This window comes from Elgaria multicarinata, chromosome 3 (assembly GCF_023053635.1).
Source record: "Elgaria multicarinata webbii isolate HBS135686 ecotype San Diego chromosome 3, rElgMul1.1.pri, whole genome shotgun sequence".
NCBI lineage: Eukaryota > Metazoa > Chordata > Lepidosauria > Squamata > Anguidae > Elgaria > Elgaria multicarinata.
Genome location: NC_086173.1, coordinates 72265333 through 72282151, shown reverse-complemented (window position 1 = coordinate 72282151; position 16819 = coordinate 72265333). Strand labels below are relative to the sequence as shown.

General features: G+C 46.7%; 1 protein-coding gene across 3 annotated transcripts in view; it reads left to right on the top strand.

Moving 5' to 3' along the window:
- PPARGC1B (PPARG coactivator 1 beta) overlaps positions 1–16819 on the top strand; it is a 135049-nt gene that overhangs the window by 104667 nt on the left and 13563 nt on the right. For 2 of the 3 annotated variants that reach the window (XM_063120576.1, XM_063120578.1), the window contains exons 3-10: positions 32–226; positions 4157–4273; positions 7463–8621; positions 9371–9407; positions 10795–10859; positions 11292–12090; positions 13863–13941; positions 16025–16146. In XM_063120576.1, the coding sequence (XP_062976646.1) occupies positions 32–226; positions 4157–4273; positions 7463–8621; positions 9371–9407; positions 10795–10859; positions 11292–12090; positions 13863–13941; positions 16025–16146 (2573 nt within the window). The remainder of the gene's footprint in view (positions 1–31; positions 227–4156; positions 4274–7462; positions 8622–9370; positions 9408–10794; positions 10860–11291; positions 12091–13862; positions 13942–16024; positions 16147–16819) is intronic. The other variant, XM_063120577.1, reaches the window with a different exon arrangement.

Genomic DNA, 16819 nt, shown 5'->3' with positions numbered 1-16819 from the left:
CTCTCTCTCACGTTCTTCTGCCTCCTCCCAGCAGATTATAGACAGCGAGAATGAAGCGTTTCTGGCGGCTCTCACCGAGACACTGGATGACATCCAGGGAGACGACATGGGCCTGGCTGCCTTCAGAAATATGGACGAGGGGGACTTGCCCCACAGCGGCGGCACATCGCCCGCCCCCTCTCCCAAACCGGCTGCCCCTGTCCCAGAGGTTGATGAGCTGTCTCTAGTAAGAACCCACTTCCTACTGTTTAAGGTGGATTTGGATGCGCCTCTGATAAGCCGGCTGCATGGGTATGATAGGAAGCCAAGGTCTGAATTTTTTCATTATAGGCTTACAATTATAACAATACAAAAGCATATCTCGTTCTATATATTATATATTCCTGTTATTGTATACGTATACATGTGCTGCGTCATTACTCTCACTTGATTTGCTCCATTGCCATCCTCATGGGGAAGTGTGTGATTGTGATGGGAGGGGGGATGGAGTGGGTTACCGTGTGAACGGCTAAGGCACACTCCTATGTGTGTTTAGACGGGGGGGAAACCCTACAATCTCCAGCATTCCCCAGCCGGTAGTGGTGGCTGGGGAATACTGGGAATTGCAGGACCTTTTTCTGTCTGAACATACATAGGATCGCGCCATTAAAGACATCCATCCCTGATGTTTAATCGTTCAAACCAAGAGCAATGCTCTTGGTGCCTGGGCTTTTGCCTCTCATCTCCAACATTTCCCCCGTGCCATAGTGTCTACTAATGCTGCTCACTTGCATGGCCAGAGGTGTGAGATGAGCTCTCTCGCCACTATGGCCGTTCATCCGTCTCCCTGAGCACCAGGTTATTTTTATTTCTTTGAGTCCCTATGGGCAGGGCTGAGTGTATTCTGCACTATTTATTTATCTACTAAAAATAAAACCGAAATTGTCCACCATGGTATCCTAAATCTAATATAAGCCATTTTGAAGTTTTGTGCCTAAAGTAGGCCAGAGGTTTTCCAACTGTTTTTTCTGCCCGGAAGACCTGCGACCATTATGATGTGTGTATAATATTAGCTGTGCCTATTTTTGCTCACTCGGCACAATTTTATTCTGCTTGGGCTGGTTAGTCCTGGAACAGAGCAAACTACCATGCAGGACAGTCCTGCCCCAATGACTAAGGCTGCAATCCTCTTACCTGGGAGTAAATCCCATTCAGTTTAATGGGGCTTAAATCAGAGTAGATGGATATAGGATTGCACTGTAAAAATCTTACTGAATAACCCTTCCAACTTCTGCGATTTCTTCAGGTATTGTCCACACATTTCCAAGGGGTTGAAACTTGCCAGGTTTCCAACCCCACCCTACCCCAATATTCCCCCAGTGAAAACTGAGATTCTCCAGAAAGCCAAATTCTGTGCCCAGAACCATATTCCAGTCTTTTGGCCTTGCAGGGACATGCAGAATACACGTCACTCTGGCTGTGAGTCGTGGAACATGGGGACTTGGCCAGGTTGCCATCCTATTTGTTTTTGGTGCTCTGTGGCTTGTGTTCCACATCCCTTATTACCTGACCTCCAAGGAAGAGTGGCAGAAGGGAAGAGGATGTGTTTGATGGCATCTCTCTTAATAGAGAAGGGTGCCTCTTCTGAGCCTAGTTTCATGTAGCAAGTGCTCAGAGCCTTCAGTCCTCCCTTCTGCTACTTGGCCATATTTTAAATCGTTTTACAAGATCCGATACAATGGAGCAGTCCCTTTTAGCGTATAACTAGAGTGCTGGGATGGGGGAACCTGACTTATAATCACAGGCCCCAGCCTAGCATTCCTCCTGCCCCCCTACCACTCCACCTCTTGGTGTATCATTACTGGGTGTCATGGTTTCTAAAAGTGTTGTAGCAGCATCTAGTGGTGAAAAGTTTGCATTTTCACTTCACACGGCAAATGTGCATGTGTGTGGGCGTATAATATTTATATGTTTATATATATTATATATATACATATATATCACACAAATCTGTATGTGTATATATAGGATGTATACGTTGCAGGGGGAAAAGAAATCCCTTTCTCTTTATAATTATTATTATTTTGACACATATGATACAAAATTGAATTTTCACTATATTGTGATAGAGAAAGCAGCTGACATTTGACTGTGGGAACTGACTCATTTGATATCCGTCATGCACTTAATTTTTAAGGAGCTTTTCGAGTTTCCAGGCAACGTTTTTAAGATTTCTCTCCGTTGCCATGTTCCCATAAGAGTAAAATCTGGCATTTTGTTAGTGATCCCAGGTTGCCTTCACTGTAAGAGTGTGGAATGTGAAATGCCCTCTTTCTTAACAGAAATATTCTAGCCATGTAATCAGAAATATACTCTTAAGGTAATTTTCATCTTGTTTTTTTACCGACAAGTTCCTTGATGGGATTAAGGTAGCATGTGTCATAAAGATCATCCTAAAAAGAAAACCATCCCAGTAAATACTTTGGACAGAAAGTACATCTTCAAAACACTTGGCAAGCTAATGAATTAATTGATCAAAGACCTTGTTGGAATGTTATGTTGCTGGACTCTTTTGCAGGGGCCAGTACACACGCCCCAATTTGTTAGATACAAGTTGGTATCTTTGAAAACACATACATTAGGGGGAAAGAGAAGAAGGTTTAGCCCCAACACCAACACCTGTGATCCTTTAAACCAGGGGTGGGCAACTTCAGCAATTCTAGAGGCCATTTCTGCCCCCCAGCTCATCTGGAGCTGTACTCCCCTGCTGCTTTGATTGGTCTAGAAAAGTGGTATAGGCATGCTATAAATAAAATAATAAATTGCTGCTATGTCACCAGTTTTGCCAATGGAAATCAGCAGTACGGTGGTGGCAAGAAAACTGTGGTTTGCTACTGATATTCAACTATGCGGTGGCAGTAAAAAAAAGGGGGGGGCTGTTTTCCTTTAAGGGAAATGCCAAATTTTTAGCCACTAACTTGCCGATATTTGATGGTGATCCAGTGGGGCCACAAAAATGGCAGGGGGCAGAATTGGGATTGGAGAATGTGCACCTGAGGACACCCATTCTCCAATTCCTACCCACCCCCACCCCTTTGAATCCAGGTAGAAGGAAAGTAAGTAACATCCTGCCCACTTTCCTTCAACTTAATAGCCCTGGCCACTTGGGGACTTGGACTTCCAACAGTCTAAGGCACCATGAAGTCAGTGTGCATGCAGATGCTAGGGCCTGGGGAGATAATTTTCCTCCACTCCCCAACCCCCATAATGTTTCTCTACCTTCTTAGGGGTCTCCACCATTGATCAAGACTTCCCCCAAGGGTGATCTCTCTCTTTGTTTGCGCTCCCTTGGCATCCTCATACAGGGGACCCGCTTTGCCACTACAGCAGCAGAAGATTCATTTTGTATAGACGGCCCTGGTTTGATTAGTGTCATCAGCGCCTAGAGAGGTCTAACCCACTAGGAGGAGGCAGAAGAGGGTGATGTGTACATTGGCTTTCCTGGAAGACACTCCTGGGATGTTAGGAGGCGTACCCCTAGAGGGATTGCCAAGTCTTTTGAAGACGTAACATGACATAAGTATGAAAGCTTTAAGAGGAATTGTCTCTCTCGTAAGCAATGGATCTGGATACTTGCAGCCAAAGTAGATCTCCAGAAAGATATATGAGCCTTCATCTATTGTTCCTACATGAACTTGAACACATGCTGGGTTCCCACAAGATGTACCAGGAATGAATGTTTGCCATCATCTTGATGAGCTTTCACAAAAAAGGAGCAAGCCATCATGGACCTGGGTCCTGGCAAGTGTCCAGCACTCATTGGGATTGCAAGCCAGAATCAATTCGGGATGTGAGCCTTGGAAATGGGCTTTGCCAGATCCATGTTGGCTTTCAGTTCCCTGGGTGCATTGGAGTCTTCTCACAATCCTGGTTCATTGGGCTCTTTATTCTCTTTATGGGTGAATGCTAGAACTTCTGTTGTGTATTGGGGGCGGCGGGAGGGCAGCTTTGTAATCTGGCCCGTGTGAATTGAAATGGCTCTCTTGGCAATGCGGCTTTTGGTTTGGATCTTCCCCCCAACTACTTATTGTGTTGGTGACCTGGGAGAAATTAAGCAGGGGCTGCTGTTCATTTATGCAGGAATTCCGACTCTTTCTTTCACCGCTTCCCTTTCCAGCTGAAGAAGTTGCTTCTTTCTCCATCCAATGTGCCTCCAAGCTATGAGGTTCAGAGAGAAGGGAGTGTGTGGCGGCAAGGAGCTCCCAAATCCAGACCCCAGCGATCCGGTGCAAAGGTATTGCTCCTCTTAGCAGCTCCAGCCTTGCTTTGCCTTGACCTAAGATAATACAGTGGACTGGATTCATTCAAGATCAAATCCAGTGATGGGCAGAGGGAAGGCAAAATGGGCCTGAAATGTCTAAAAGCCTTTCTACATGAGGCTTTTATTGTTGGTCCTTTACATGATGTTGCCATCCTCCAGGGCCTCTCCTGTGCTTTGTAGCCATTATCACGCTTGTTCGTTTTTTCCTAACAAAAGAAGTCTGGTATTATTTAGACATGGCAGAATGAGAAGTAATTGTGCAATTCTGCTATACCACTGCCATCTAGTGGTTGTATAATGAAACATATAGAAAGGCAGGGAAAGAACCTCCCCTAGGAAAAAGCACATGAAAAAGAGCTGATCTCAATCCCCACAAAGAATCCGGAAGCAGAAACCTCAGTAGAGGTGTGTGATAAAAGCCTCATGTACAAATGCCCTGAGTGAGCCATTTTGGGCAGCCCTGTTTAGAATGCATTATAATAGGCTAGCCTAGCTAGGCAAAATCTTTGCTTCCTAGTTTAAACAAAATCAATGCATCTTGGTCACATTGACTTAAATAAGGTTAAGTTTTAAAATGGGGATAGCCCAGTGGCAGGCTGCATCCAGATCACAATAAATTTTTATCTGTCCCCTTGGGTACGTTACAAATTTCAATGAAAATGTGGCAAAATGTTTGACCATGGTCCTGCTCATAGAGGGGTCCTCCCACCACTAAAACTATTGCTGTTAGGATAAATTTTACATTTCAGTGCTTGGGATTTTTTATGCACGATACCCCAGCCATGTGTCCGAGGATATGTGTTCCATAACTGGGGGACCTTTTATTGACAGGTGGCACCCACTATGTTATAGAATGTGACTACCCTTGAGAAACTTGGGTTATACACTTGTAGGCCCTGGGGTGTTGTTTGGAGAGTGAAGTGCCAGGAATACAGAAGCTGGTTATATCTGGTTTATAGGAGAGAGATGGAAAAGCAGAAGACTAATAGTAAGTTCTTAGTGAGCCTTCTCAAAACAAGAGCAATGCCGTTTCCCTTAAGGCCTTCCTCTGGGTGCACTGTGGAGCTGTTTCCTTGAGCACAGTGTATAAAGCATCTCGTATTCTCACCAGACTCCATTCCTATTTAAACGTTGCCGTGATCTTTCCCCCTCTTCTTTCTCACTCTCATTCCTGACCCAAATTAGAGCGGAGCTTCCTAGCGGCTGATTGAATTGACTTCATCTGGGCAAAGAGCTACATGCAAAGTTGCAGACCCAGTCCAGCCGTTTAAACTAATCCCCTGAAATCCACACAAGATGCCATTAAAGATTTTCCACTTTTGATGACGGAAATTGTGCAGTACGTTCGGCGAGTAGATTTTAGATTGCATTGGAAAGGCAGGGCAAAAGGGAAGGGGAGGGAGAACTATCCCTTCCACACCAGCTGGAAAAAAAGGGGGGGGGTAAAAAAAGAAAAGAAAAAGCCATCTGTCTCTTGCACACACCAGCTAGAAAGATACGTGATGCACGCTTTATGAAGAATCTCATTTGATCCATCTTGCTCGGAACAGTTCTTGGAAGGAGCTTTTAAAAGTGCACAGATATGCTCTGCCATCTCTTCAAGTCCTGCATTAGCTTTCAGCATCCGCCCAACTCTTCACATGATCTCTCTTGAGTGAATGAGACCCTTCATCTCATCAGCTTAAATCTCTAGCAGCCTTTTGTTTTCTGATATATATATATACAATCAAAGGATAAGGACTAAATCAAGTTAAACTTCCATCCGGACTGTAGTGTTTCCCTTTAGCTGTGCACAGATGGTTCTTATGTTAAAACAGCCTACCCCAAATTGGTGCCTTCCAAATGTTTTGGACTTCAACTCCCATCGGCCCAAGCCAGCATGGCTGATGATCAGGAATTCCAGGAAATGTAGTCCAGGCTGTCTGGAGGACACAAGGTAGAAGGTTGTATTAAAAATGAGCACACACCCATTTGCTTTGGTTGCAGGGGATGCATGTATGTTTCCTCCAGGTCGTGGTGCCATTGGAGAGCCTCTCCCACTCAGGATGGTCAATATAGGGCTAGATGGACCAAAAGTCTAACTGAGTATAAGGCAGTTCATACGCTGGAAACTCAGCATTCACAGTGTCATGGGAGGGTATCGTCCAATAAGTGCCCTTGACATTTGCTCCATCGTATAAACACAGTAGTTTTAGCAGGAACAGGAGCCCAGACTAGAGGAAGACTTGGATTTAACCAGCAGCCTCCTCTTGCAGCATGAATGCTTCCGTGTGAGGGTTAGAGCTTGGTACCAGGATACTCTTAGAAATGCAGCCTGAACGAGAAGAGAATAAAAGCAAGAGCCATCTGCTGGCTTGAATGCAAGGCACTTTATTTACTGCATCAGGGACCAAAATAGAAAACCAGATTCTACAAGCTCCTTGGAAATAGAATAGAGCAGACAAGTTACAGCAATTAAGCAAAGATTGGGGGGTTTCAGTTCTGACAAATCAATGGCGTTTGAATTAAAGATGAGTCCTTATATCCTCCAAGCAGTAAGGAAACATCACTGCTGGATCACAAAGGCAATCATAGGAAAGGCTGTATGGTTCTTCTCTGGTTTTGTTGCCTCATATGTATCTTATCATGGTTTACATGGATTTCCATAAAATCCACCCAATATCACAAGGCTCGTTGTAGTAAGAAGAGTCTGGTGTCATTTCTGGGTGCTACAAAGTATGCATTTTGTTTTCTCTTGTGGTTGCTTGCCGTACTTTTGACATAACTGCCAGTGCCGTGCTGCAGGCTCCTCACAGCAGGGATGCAGAACGTCAGCACTGGGGTCCCAATCCAGCCCTCTGGGGTTCGCCAGCTAGCCATGTCCCTTTGCCCTGACCACCAATTAGGCGGCTGCTTGGCTTTTGTGCAGGGTGGGTTTTTTGTTTGCCTCTTCTAAAAGGTTGAAATGCCTTCCCTGAGGCTTAGTAGCTGGACGTAAAATCTTTTAAGCAGCAAGATGCTGCTCTTTCTGGCCCCGCCAACCCCTGGAATTCGGCCCCTGAGAGCTTCACGGAAATAGAACGCAGCCCTCAGGCTGAAAGAGGTCCGGCCTCCTGCCTTACAGTGTGGCTATAAAATCCCGTTCTTGTTCAACCTAACTCCCTCTTCTCTTTCTTCATGAAGGCGGATGGTGGCCGAGACAGAAAGTCAAGCTTCCTCCAGGCTCAGAGTCGGAGCTGCACTGAGCTTCATAAGCACCTCACCTCCACCGTCTGCCCGCATGCAAAAGCCACCTGGCCACCAGACGAGTGCCACGGGGGCGGTGGCAGCGGCAATGAGCCCGAGAGACATTGCGCCCACAATGGAGAGGACAGCGACTCCAGCGAAGACTTGCTGAATGACAGGAATCTTGCGGCAACCCCGCCCTCCTCCTCTGAGGAGGGCGCTGGGGAGAAGGAGCTGCATGCCGCGGTGGAGCTCATCCGCTACATGCACACCTACTGCCTCCCCCCAAGAAAGCTGCCCCCCGCCCACCTTGCGGACGTGAAGCACCAGCATTTCCACAGCCCCTCCAAACGCGCCAAGCCAGATTGCCCCCTGCAAAGGCCTCTGCTCTGGAGTAAGGACAGCTGTCCCTCCGGCTCTTGGCCTCCCTTTGCAGGCCGTAAACCGTCCAGAGACCCCTCTGCGGAGTTCTCCATCCTGAAAGAGCTGCTCGCCAGAGACCTGCCATGTGACGTGAGCAAGCCGTACAGACTGGCCAAGCCTGTGTACGCCTCCTTGGCTAGGTCGCAGCCTCCCAAATCTCTGAGAGCGCCGCCACCCGAGACCAGGGGGGGATCCGCAGAGATGTGCAAGTCCGTGGCGAAAATGCTGGCGGAGGCGAAAGCGGAGCCCAGGCACACTCCCAGAGCGGAGCCCGAGGCTAAGAAAGAGACGGGCAGCCTTGCCGAGGAGGACGGGGCGAAACGGGGGACTGTCTCTGCCCAGCTAGCCTCCGGGAAGGCAGGACGCAAGCAGGAGAGCTCAGTCTATGCAGTGCGGCGCTCCAAAAGACTCAACCCCGAGCTCAGTCTCTGGCTGTCGTTCCTCGATGAGTCTCCCCTGGACTCTGCTGCGTCCACACTGGCAGCAGGGAACAAACCTGCCTCCACAGAGCTGCCCCTGTGCTCGGCTCTGCGGGACTTTGAGACGGAAGCACCGGCAGCAGAGGCAGAATTGAATGGTGCAGATGACTCGGACGGCAGATATCAGAGCCTCCCCATGGAGTTGCAGACCCCCTCGCCAGAGAGCTCTGGGGAGAGCGAAGTGTATGAGATCAACGAGAGCCAATGCTGCACAGGTACAGTGGGGAGGAGAGCTGGGGCATTCTCCTGTGGGCCACCCTAAACGTTTGTCTAATGATATCACAGCTGAGGGAGATTAAAAAATCTTTGTTTGGCCCAGTGTCTGCATTCCCACACTTGTTGGGCAGAGGGGAGAAGGGTGGGTAAAACTACTCCAGTCTCCTTCTAAGCAGGTGCCAGTCTTATATGGCCTAACCCCAAAATTGGAATTACCAGAGGGAGAAAAATACAGGTAGACTAGGTTGCAGGGAGGGATGATTTAAGTGAAGGAAACTGCACAGGGGGGTCAGGTTAAACACCCCCTGCAGCCCCCAATCCACCCCCACCCCCCGCCACACCATGGTTTTTATGTGTAAAAGAATACATTGGGAGCTCTGATCCCAGATCACCTGCATCTTACCTGGGCTTCTTCCAGATGAGGCTTTTATGGTGCCATTGGCCTGCCTCATTCAAAGCCCTTTATGATGGTCCCAGAGAACACTGTCTTCTACCCATGACCCTTCCGTGTCTTCCCATTGTTTCTTCCATATTTTTCCTAAATGCAGAAAATCTGTTGAGCAGAAAGCAACAGATCAGCCGCCCCATGCCCTTTCACTGGTAGCTGTAGGGGCCCTGGAAACACCCCTGGTTTGGCCTTGATCTGCCTTCTCTCAATACATTCATTATTGCAGCCTAGTCCAGTTTATGGGCTTGAATATGGGCTCATGGGGTCATTCTGCTTTTCTCTGTTTTTTTTTCCTTTCAGAGGCACCAAGATGTTTGTCGCTGCCCTTGGCGCAAATGTAAGTATCCTGCCCCAAAATGCATTGTATTTGAGCCCCAGAGGTCAGAGAGCTGGTAAATCTGGCAAGTGGCAGCCTCTGAAAATCATGGCACTGATAATGTAGCCAGGCGTGCAGTAGTGCTTGGCTGGACCCCATTTTTCCTGTGATTCCTATTGTGCTAATGACAGGACGAGGGCCTGTTTTACTGAATTGTCATAGCAGCAAGGAGACACATGCCGTGAGAAGGAGCAGTACCACTAGATGTGGTCTATCCTTGCAGTGTTAGCATTCTGGAGTGGAGATTCAGACAGTTCATCACTCATACAGTGGAAGCTGGTGGCTCCATTTTTGGTGGGGCTCTGAATCCATTTTGGGTTTCTGTAGACCAGCCAGAACTTTAAAGGAGCTATCCAAGGTGCCAAAACAAATTTGGCAATAGGGGTTAGCTCTTTGGACGCTCCTTGGAGGTTGACTGAAGTGTAGAATAGATGGTGAAAGATCCATCAAATGTGGGCTGTTCATCGCATGTCTTTCATAAGAATTTTTGCTGCAATAGGTTAGTCAGATTCCATCACTGATGGCATCATATATAGAGGCACCGTGTATGGCTTTATGGGCATCCCTTTCAAATATACAGCCTCCTGGCCAATTTTGCCATCAGGAACGTCTAGGATGGATGCAAGAAGTTGTTCTTAGTCTAGTGCTATTGACGATGGGTCCAATCCATCTTCTTTGAGAAGAAATACACGAAGGGCAGAAAATGTATGTTACCTCTCAGTATTTGTCCAAATATATATCAATATACAGAGTCTGATGGGTCTTTCACCATAAAGACTCAACTATGCAAATTTACTCATTAATTGACCTCTGAGCGTCTTATCTGCGCCATCTGGGCTGTGTGAGAGAGCATCTCCCCGGTGATTTGCAAAAAAGGATGGTCTACAAGGTATATGCTGACTCTACATGCTGCCATAGCCATTGGCTACAAAAAAAGATGCTGCTAGCGGCTGAGAGTTAATGTGATCTGTCCTCAGACACAAATGTGGGCTTGCATGTATGAATGTAAGATGCTGCTCTGCAAATAAATCTATGAAAGGTTTTCCATACATGATTTAGTAGCTTATGCTGGTCATTTGTGGCCTAAAACTAGCCCCCTTCTAGTTTGCAAAATCTTCTCTGCATAGTTACCTGGTAATCCTTACTCGTCAGATGTTGCCAGTCGAGCAGCTATTTACAAGCCTGATAACATGGGAATTGACACAGCATGGGCATCTCACACCAGTGTCACTCCGTCTTTATGTCCTTCCTGTTTCCACTGTATGATGTGAACCCTGAATTCTCCATCTTTAACGTACACCTTGGATCTTCCATAACCGCACCACCCTACTTTTCTTTCCTTCTTTAGAGAACCAACATTTGGGAAGCGTAATTTTGAGCAAGTGCTGAGTGTGGAGCTCTGTGGCACTGCAGGTAAGGGCAGAATTCATTTTAAGAGTTTGGCACTTTAATGGGGGTTCCCTTAAAATACGAATAAAGGAAGGGGTGTTGCCAAAAACCTCATTGCCAGCTAGTAATTTTAGAATTGTAGCACTCCCTATGACCACTGACGGAAAGGAAGGGGAATCCAGGCACCTCTCAGCACTCTTCCACCCACCTTCTGAAAAGGTAGCTTTATAACAGCATGCACTCTGTCTAGTTGCCAACTGTTTGGGAACTGCTGTAGCCATTTCCCAAAGGCTAGATATAAATAGCAGGGCATCCTCATCCAAGGCCAACAGCATTTGAAGGCTCCACAAAGGGGCAGGAGCGCATGATGAATGAATGGGCCCGACTCCGCTTGCATTACTTTCATGCTTCCATACTGAAAGAGCTTTACCCTTTTGCTTTCTTGGGGGAGATAAGGTCTCACACCACCAACTACTCCACCATACAAGCCTTCAGAGGAGGACCTGTATAAGCCAGACATTCACCAGAGGCCAGCAAAGGAGACTGCTGTCATCACCAGCTCTGAGCCACAGCTAATGACCGGGGACGGGACAACCTCCAGGAAGCTTCAGAGGAAGCACCCGGTGCGGACCGAGCTGTATGCACATCTGAGCCGGTCTGCCACACACCCTGAGCAACACGGGGTGTTGAAGCGCCCCTTTTCACGCTCGTTTGGTGACCATGACTACTGTCAGGTCTTGAAACCTGAGGCTTCCCTCCAGAGGAAGGTGCTGAAATCCTGGGAGCCCCTATGCCATACGGAAAGCCAACACAAGCGGAGAGTGCCTGATGTGCCCTACCGGGATGTAAGCAAGATTGGAACCTCAGTGAAGGAGGACAGCAAGCAGCTGAGAGACCAGGAGATTCGAGCCAGCTTGACAAAACACTTTGGCCTCTTAGACAGTGCCCTAGATGATGGGCAGACGGCCTTCTGCAAGACTCCTGAATATGACACAGTCTTTGAGGACAGCTGCAGTGAGATTGGCTCTCCATTGGAGGAGGAGGAGGAAGAAGAAGAAGAGGAGGAGGAGGAGGAGGAAGAAGAAGAAGAAGAAGAAGATGAAGAAGAGTGCTGCACAAGTCCACTGGAATCCAAGATGTGTCCATACAAGAATCCTCTTTCTAGGACCAGTTTGCACTATTGTTCCCGAAGCAGGTCTGGTTCAGAGTCTTCATGCTGCAGGTCCAGGTCTCCAGCAAACCGATGGGGTTTCAGGTACGGTCCTGAGTTCACATGGTCCTTGGGAGATGGGCTCAAATAGGCCAGTGATGGGCAAATCACCACTGGGTTGCATTGGCTAGTCCTTACCTTTCTCTCAGATGATCCCTCATACATTTTGAGATAATACAGACGTCCCTGTTGCCCTGCTGGTGTCCCTCCTGTAGAGATGTGAAGGCAAAGGCTAAGCCTTATAATCTCAGGGCAGGGACCTGTCTTTTTGCTTATCTTACTACAAGGGTGGGGAAGCTGTGGCCCTTCAGATGTTGCTGGACTCCAACTCCCATCAGCCCTAGCCAGCATGGCCAATGATTAGGGATGATGGGAACTGAAGTCCAACAACATCTGGCAGGTCACAGCTCCCCACTCCTGTTCTGTCCTGTGAGGCACTATATAAATGGTGTTATATAAATAACAAGAATGGAAATGTATGAGAAATTTGTTTCAGTTCGTTTTCAACCAGAATTTAGTCAGTTTGCACTTTTCAGAACTGAACATGGACCCAAACACAGACTGCAGTCAAAGTCCATATATTTCTGAGCTCTGCATCCAAGTTCATACATTTCTGAGTTTGTGATGATATTTGTGCAATAACGAATGCATTGAGAAATGCACATGAAGAGATGCATTCATTTTAAACATGTGTGCAAGGATCAATGGGAGAAAATGAGTGCATGTTGAAATACACACAATTGATGGATACATTTGAAAAAAATGTACACAGGAATACACGAATTTTCATGTAAAAAGAAATGGACATAAGTCGGAATGAGCATCAAGGTGGATATCAGAGAACCTTGACCATCTCAAGTTTTGATGGTTCACACCTTCCTAAATAAGAATAAATTCATTTGGATTCAGAGATCCCAGGATTGGAATTCTGCTCACTGAAACCCCTACTCATGGAAGTGGGGGAGACCATTTTTTGCCAATTGCTTCTGTGCCCCTTGCTTTGGAACCATGTGGGAAGTAGCTGAAGGGAAAATTGGGGGTGAGGGGGAATTGCCTCCACTCCCCCTTCCATGAGTGGTAGAATCCTCCGCTTGATTGCCAGCCTTTCTCCAAATGGAAGAAGCACTTCCAAGAAAATGGGTCCAAGAAAACAAAGGACAAAACATCTGGGTGCATAGAAATCAATGTAAGATCTTTTGCAACAAAGTTGGAGGCCAAAGGCATAGGCTGGCTGTGGCTTTTCAAACCACTTTGGTCTCAGTCAACTTATTTCTGTGCACCTAGAGCAATGGTGGGCAACCCATGGCCTGGCCTGGCCCATGGACCACATGCAGCTACATCTGACCTCTGGTGTGGCCCTTGCTGCACTGTCCATGTTTGGTAGTGCAGTGGCAGTGATGGTTTGATGGTTTGCCACAAACAATTGATGGTTTGCCACTGTTTTTTTGCCACTGCACCACCAAATTGCCACTGCAATTTAATAGTTTGCTACTGCACCACCAAATTTTGAGGTGGTGTTAGGAGTACATTTAGGAGTGTAGCCACACACGCCCCTAAGTTTCCAGCCCTGACCTAGCGGCTTCCTCCCCTTTTCCCCTGTATTTGGTGCCTTTCCATTTCTCTCTCTCTCTCTCTTTTTGCTCTGCATCCAAGCCCAGGTCTCTGAATGTCTATAGCCATAACCCCCAGCATTCTGTGTTTATTTTTTAAATGGATGAGCCAGACTCAGCAAGCAAAGAGTCCGTCTCTGGTGATTTGTGATTTCTAACATTCAGATCAGCCAGGCTGAATTCTTGTCCCTCCTTGTTTACCAACAGATGCGAAAATGGCAAGCAGTGTCAAGATGGAGCCATTAGTAACCAGGGGCAGACAGAGAAGAAAAGAGAAAAAGCTATTGTAAGTGGGCTGTGAGCTCGGTGTGGGTTTTGCAGTGAATGAAGTGGAAGTGGTGTGATTTCCAGACAGGTCAGATGACTTCCTCCTTCTAAAACCCATCCAAATTTGGGGACAAAGCAATTTTGGTTCAAATTCCACACGAGTTAGTAGCGACACTGCCACCTTGGCTGGTGTTAACAATATCCCTTGGTGCAAGGCCAGCATCGGAAATAAATAAAGTGGAAGCAACTGACAATGCATTGAGTTCTTGGCACAGGAAGCACCCAGCGCAGAATCCATCCATGTGCACTTGCAAAGAACAGTCGGCGTTGGAACTTTGGAAAACACCTGAATATCACTGAAGCTAGTCAGGCAAACGAAAAGACACACAGCAAGTACAAGGAAGACCACTGAAGCAGGAGGGGAATACCCTCAAAGCCACTGCTTTGGTCTTTTACAGGGCCTTTTGGTCTAAGAGACATAGATTCGTTCACTTATATTCAGTACATTTAGATCCTGCATTTCTTCCATAGTGGAGCTCAAGGTGGCATGCCTGGAGTTCCCAGGTAATCTCCCACAGATTCAGACCTATTTAACGTCAGTAAGATGCCTGCATGGGACCATGGGATGCAGCTTTCTAGGGTTTGTTCTTGCATACTCCATCATTCCCTCTGTAATGTAAAATTGTAGGAATGGAATGGGAGTTGGCTGTAATATTAACATTTGCTGAAAGGTTCTACTGCCAGTGAAACCATGAATTCCCACTAATGATTGGCGCCTGTGCAGCAGCAGAACCCTTTTTGTAGCACTGCAAGTGAAGCAAGGGGCCATACCTAGAGACTGCATGTGAAAGTAAAGATTTCCCACTCATTCACTCACATCTTTGCAACCTCCGTTGAAGGCTCACCTTTGTAAACATCTCTCTCCTGCAGTGTTGTAAGCCTATGCGGCAGGGCCTTGCTATTTACTGTTTTACTCTGTACAGCACCATGTACATTGATGGTGCTATATAAATAAATAATAATAATAATAATAATTGTCCTCCTAGCTAGCAAGCCCAGTTTTCTGTCTGTTTCTTGCTTTCCTTGGTCTTTAAAAAGAAAATAGAAGAAGAAATCATTCGTTAGCTTTACTGCAGAGTTCCTGGATTCTTTCCAACTGCCCCCCATGCCCCCCCCCCCCGCCCAAGAATTTGTGGCTTCCAAGAAAAACAATGACAGGCATTTATTTCTTCTGAAATAACAGAAGTATCCAGTGGATTCTCTCGATTGCCAAAAGCTCTCTTCAGTCACCCGTTAATGTGTTTGGACTGACAAGTCTTGGGAGTCGGGGTTGGGGAATGGAAAAAGTTTATTACATTTATATCCTGCCTTTTCCACCAAGGAGCCCAAGGCTGCATACGTGATCCTCCACTTCTCCATTTTGTCCTCATGACAACCCTGTGAGATAGTTTAGGCTGAAAATCAGCGCCTGGCCCAAAATCACCAGTGAACTTCATAGCTGAGCAGGGACTTGAACCCAAATCTCCCCAATGACTACACCACACTGGTCCTGTGCATTCAAACATCTTCCAATCCTTCCCCTCTCTGGAATTCTCAGGTTATCAACAGAAGGCTGCAATAAATTCTGAAAAGTTGCTACGTAGGGCCTCCCGTTCCATTGCTTCAGAAAAGGTTCTATGCTGCTGGTGGATGTATGCACAACATCTGCTTATACAACGAGAAGAATGCAACGTTCAGATATGCAGTCTCGGTTTCTCTCTTGCACTCTCCTATTTCTCTGCAGATCGCCATTCCCTTCCACCAGATTCTCCCATTCCTTCCATTATAACTCTGCAGTGAAGCTTAAAAAGGAAAAAGAAAGATGTAATGTTATTACAGTTTTTATAATGGCTGTATAATATGCATCCTAGTTGTGAAGAAATAGCAGCAGCAACAGCTCTTCAAAGAGCAGTTTGCCCAATAGGTTTTGTGGAGTTGAGGCTGTCTTGGAGCACTCCAATATGCTGCCTCCAACAGGGGTGGGGGGGGGGGGTATTAAAGGCTCAGTCATAAAAAGTGTTGTTTTGGGACCGGCCTGAGCTATGATTTTGATCCTGGAACAGGGAGAAGGCCGCGTGGTTTACATCAGAAACCTTGCCAGCAGTATGAGCTCCAGTGAACTGAAGAAGCGTTTTGAAGTATTCGGAGAGATTGTTGAGTGTTGTGTTTTGACCAGGAATAAAAGGTGGGTCAAATTGGTGCTTCCTCTCCCTCACTGCTAGTGCTGACAGACCCCCGGTCTTTGGAAACTGAGTATTGGGACGTTAGCTCATCTGTTCTGCATTTGAGCAGCATGGCTCCTTTCTTATTGGAAATCCGAGAGCTGAGGAACATTTCTTTTAGGAGACTCTGGAGATGTCTGTTCTCTGAGGTCCTTTGGTCTGATCCAGCAGGGCTTTTCTTGTGTTCCTAAGTGAGTATAGCATTGCAGTCTTAGGCTCCTTCTTCCTTCAGTTACATTGTGCTTTCTTTACTAATCAGCTAAATAGAATTGCTATGAGTTTCCAAGCATATACAGGGCAGCAAGGGAGAAAGGACAGCATCATTTGTGGGAGGGGAGAGAGATCTTTGGACAGTTGAGGGTGGTGGAGCTGGAGACGCAAAGATCTCGGAGAGGGATATAAGAGCAGAGAGATGTGGGGTGTGGGTGGGCGTGATTCTCAATCCTTGGCCAGTAACCTGGGCTACATGCATGCTGTGATTCTACGATAGCACTAGTACTGAGTCCACAATTCTGCATTCTGAGAATTTTGCTTCCTTTTTTTAAGCAACTTTCTTAGCCCTCAGGGCTGGTAAGATAAGCTTGAAAATGTGTGGTTAATGTTTGGTGAAATCTCAAAAGCTGGGGCACTTAAATT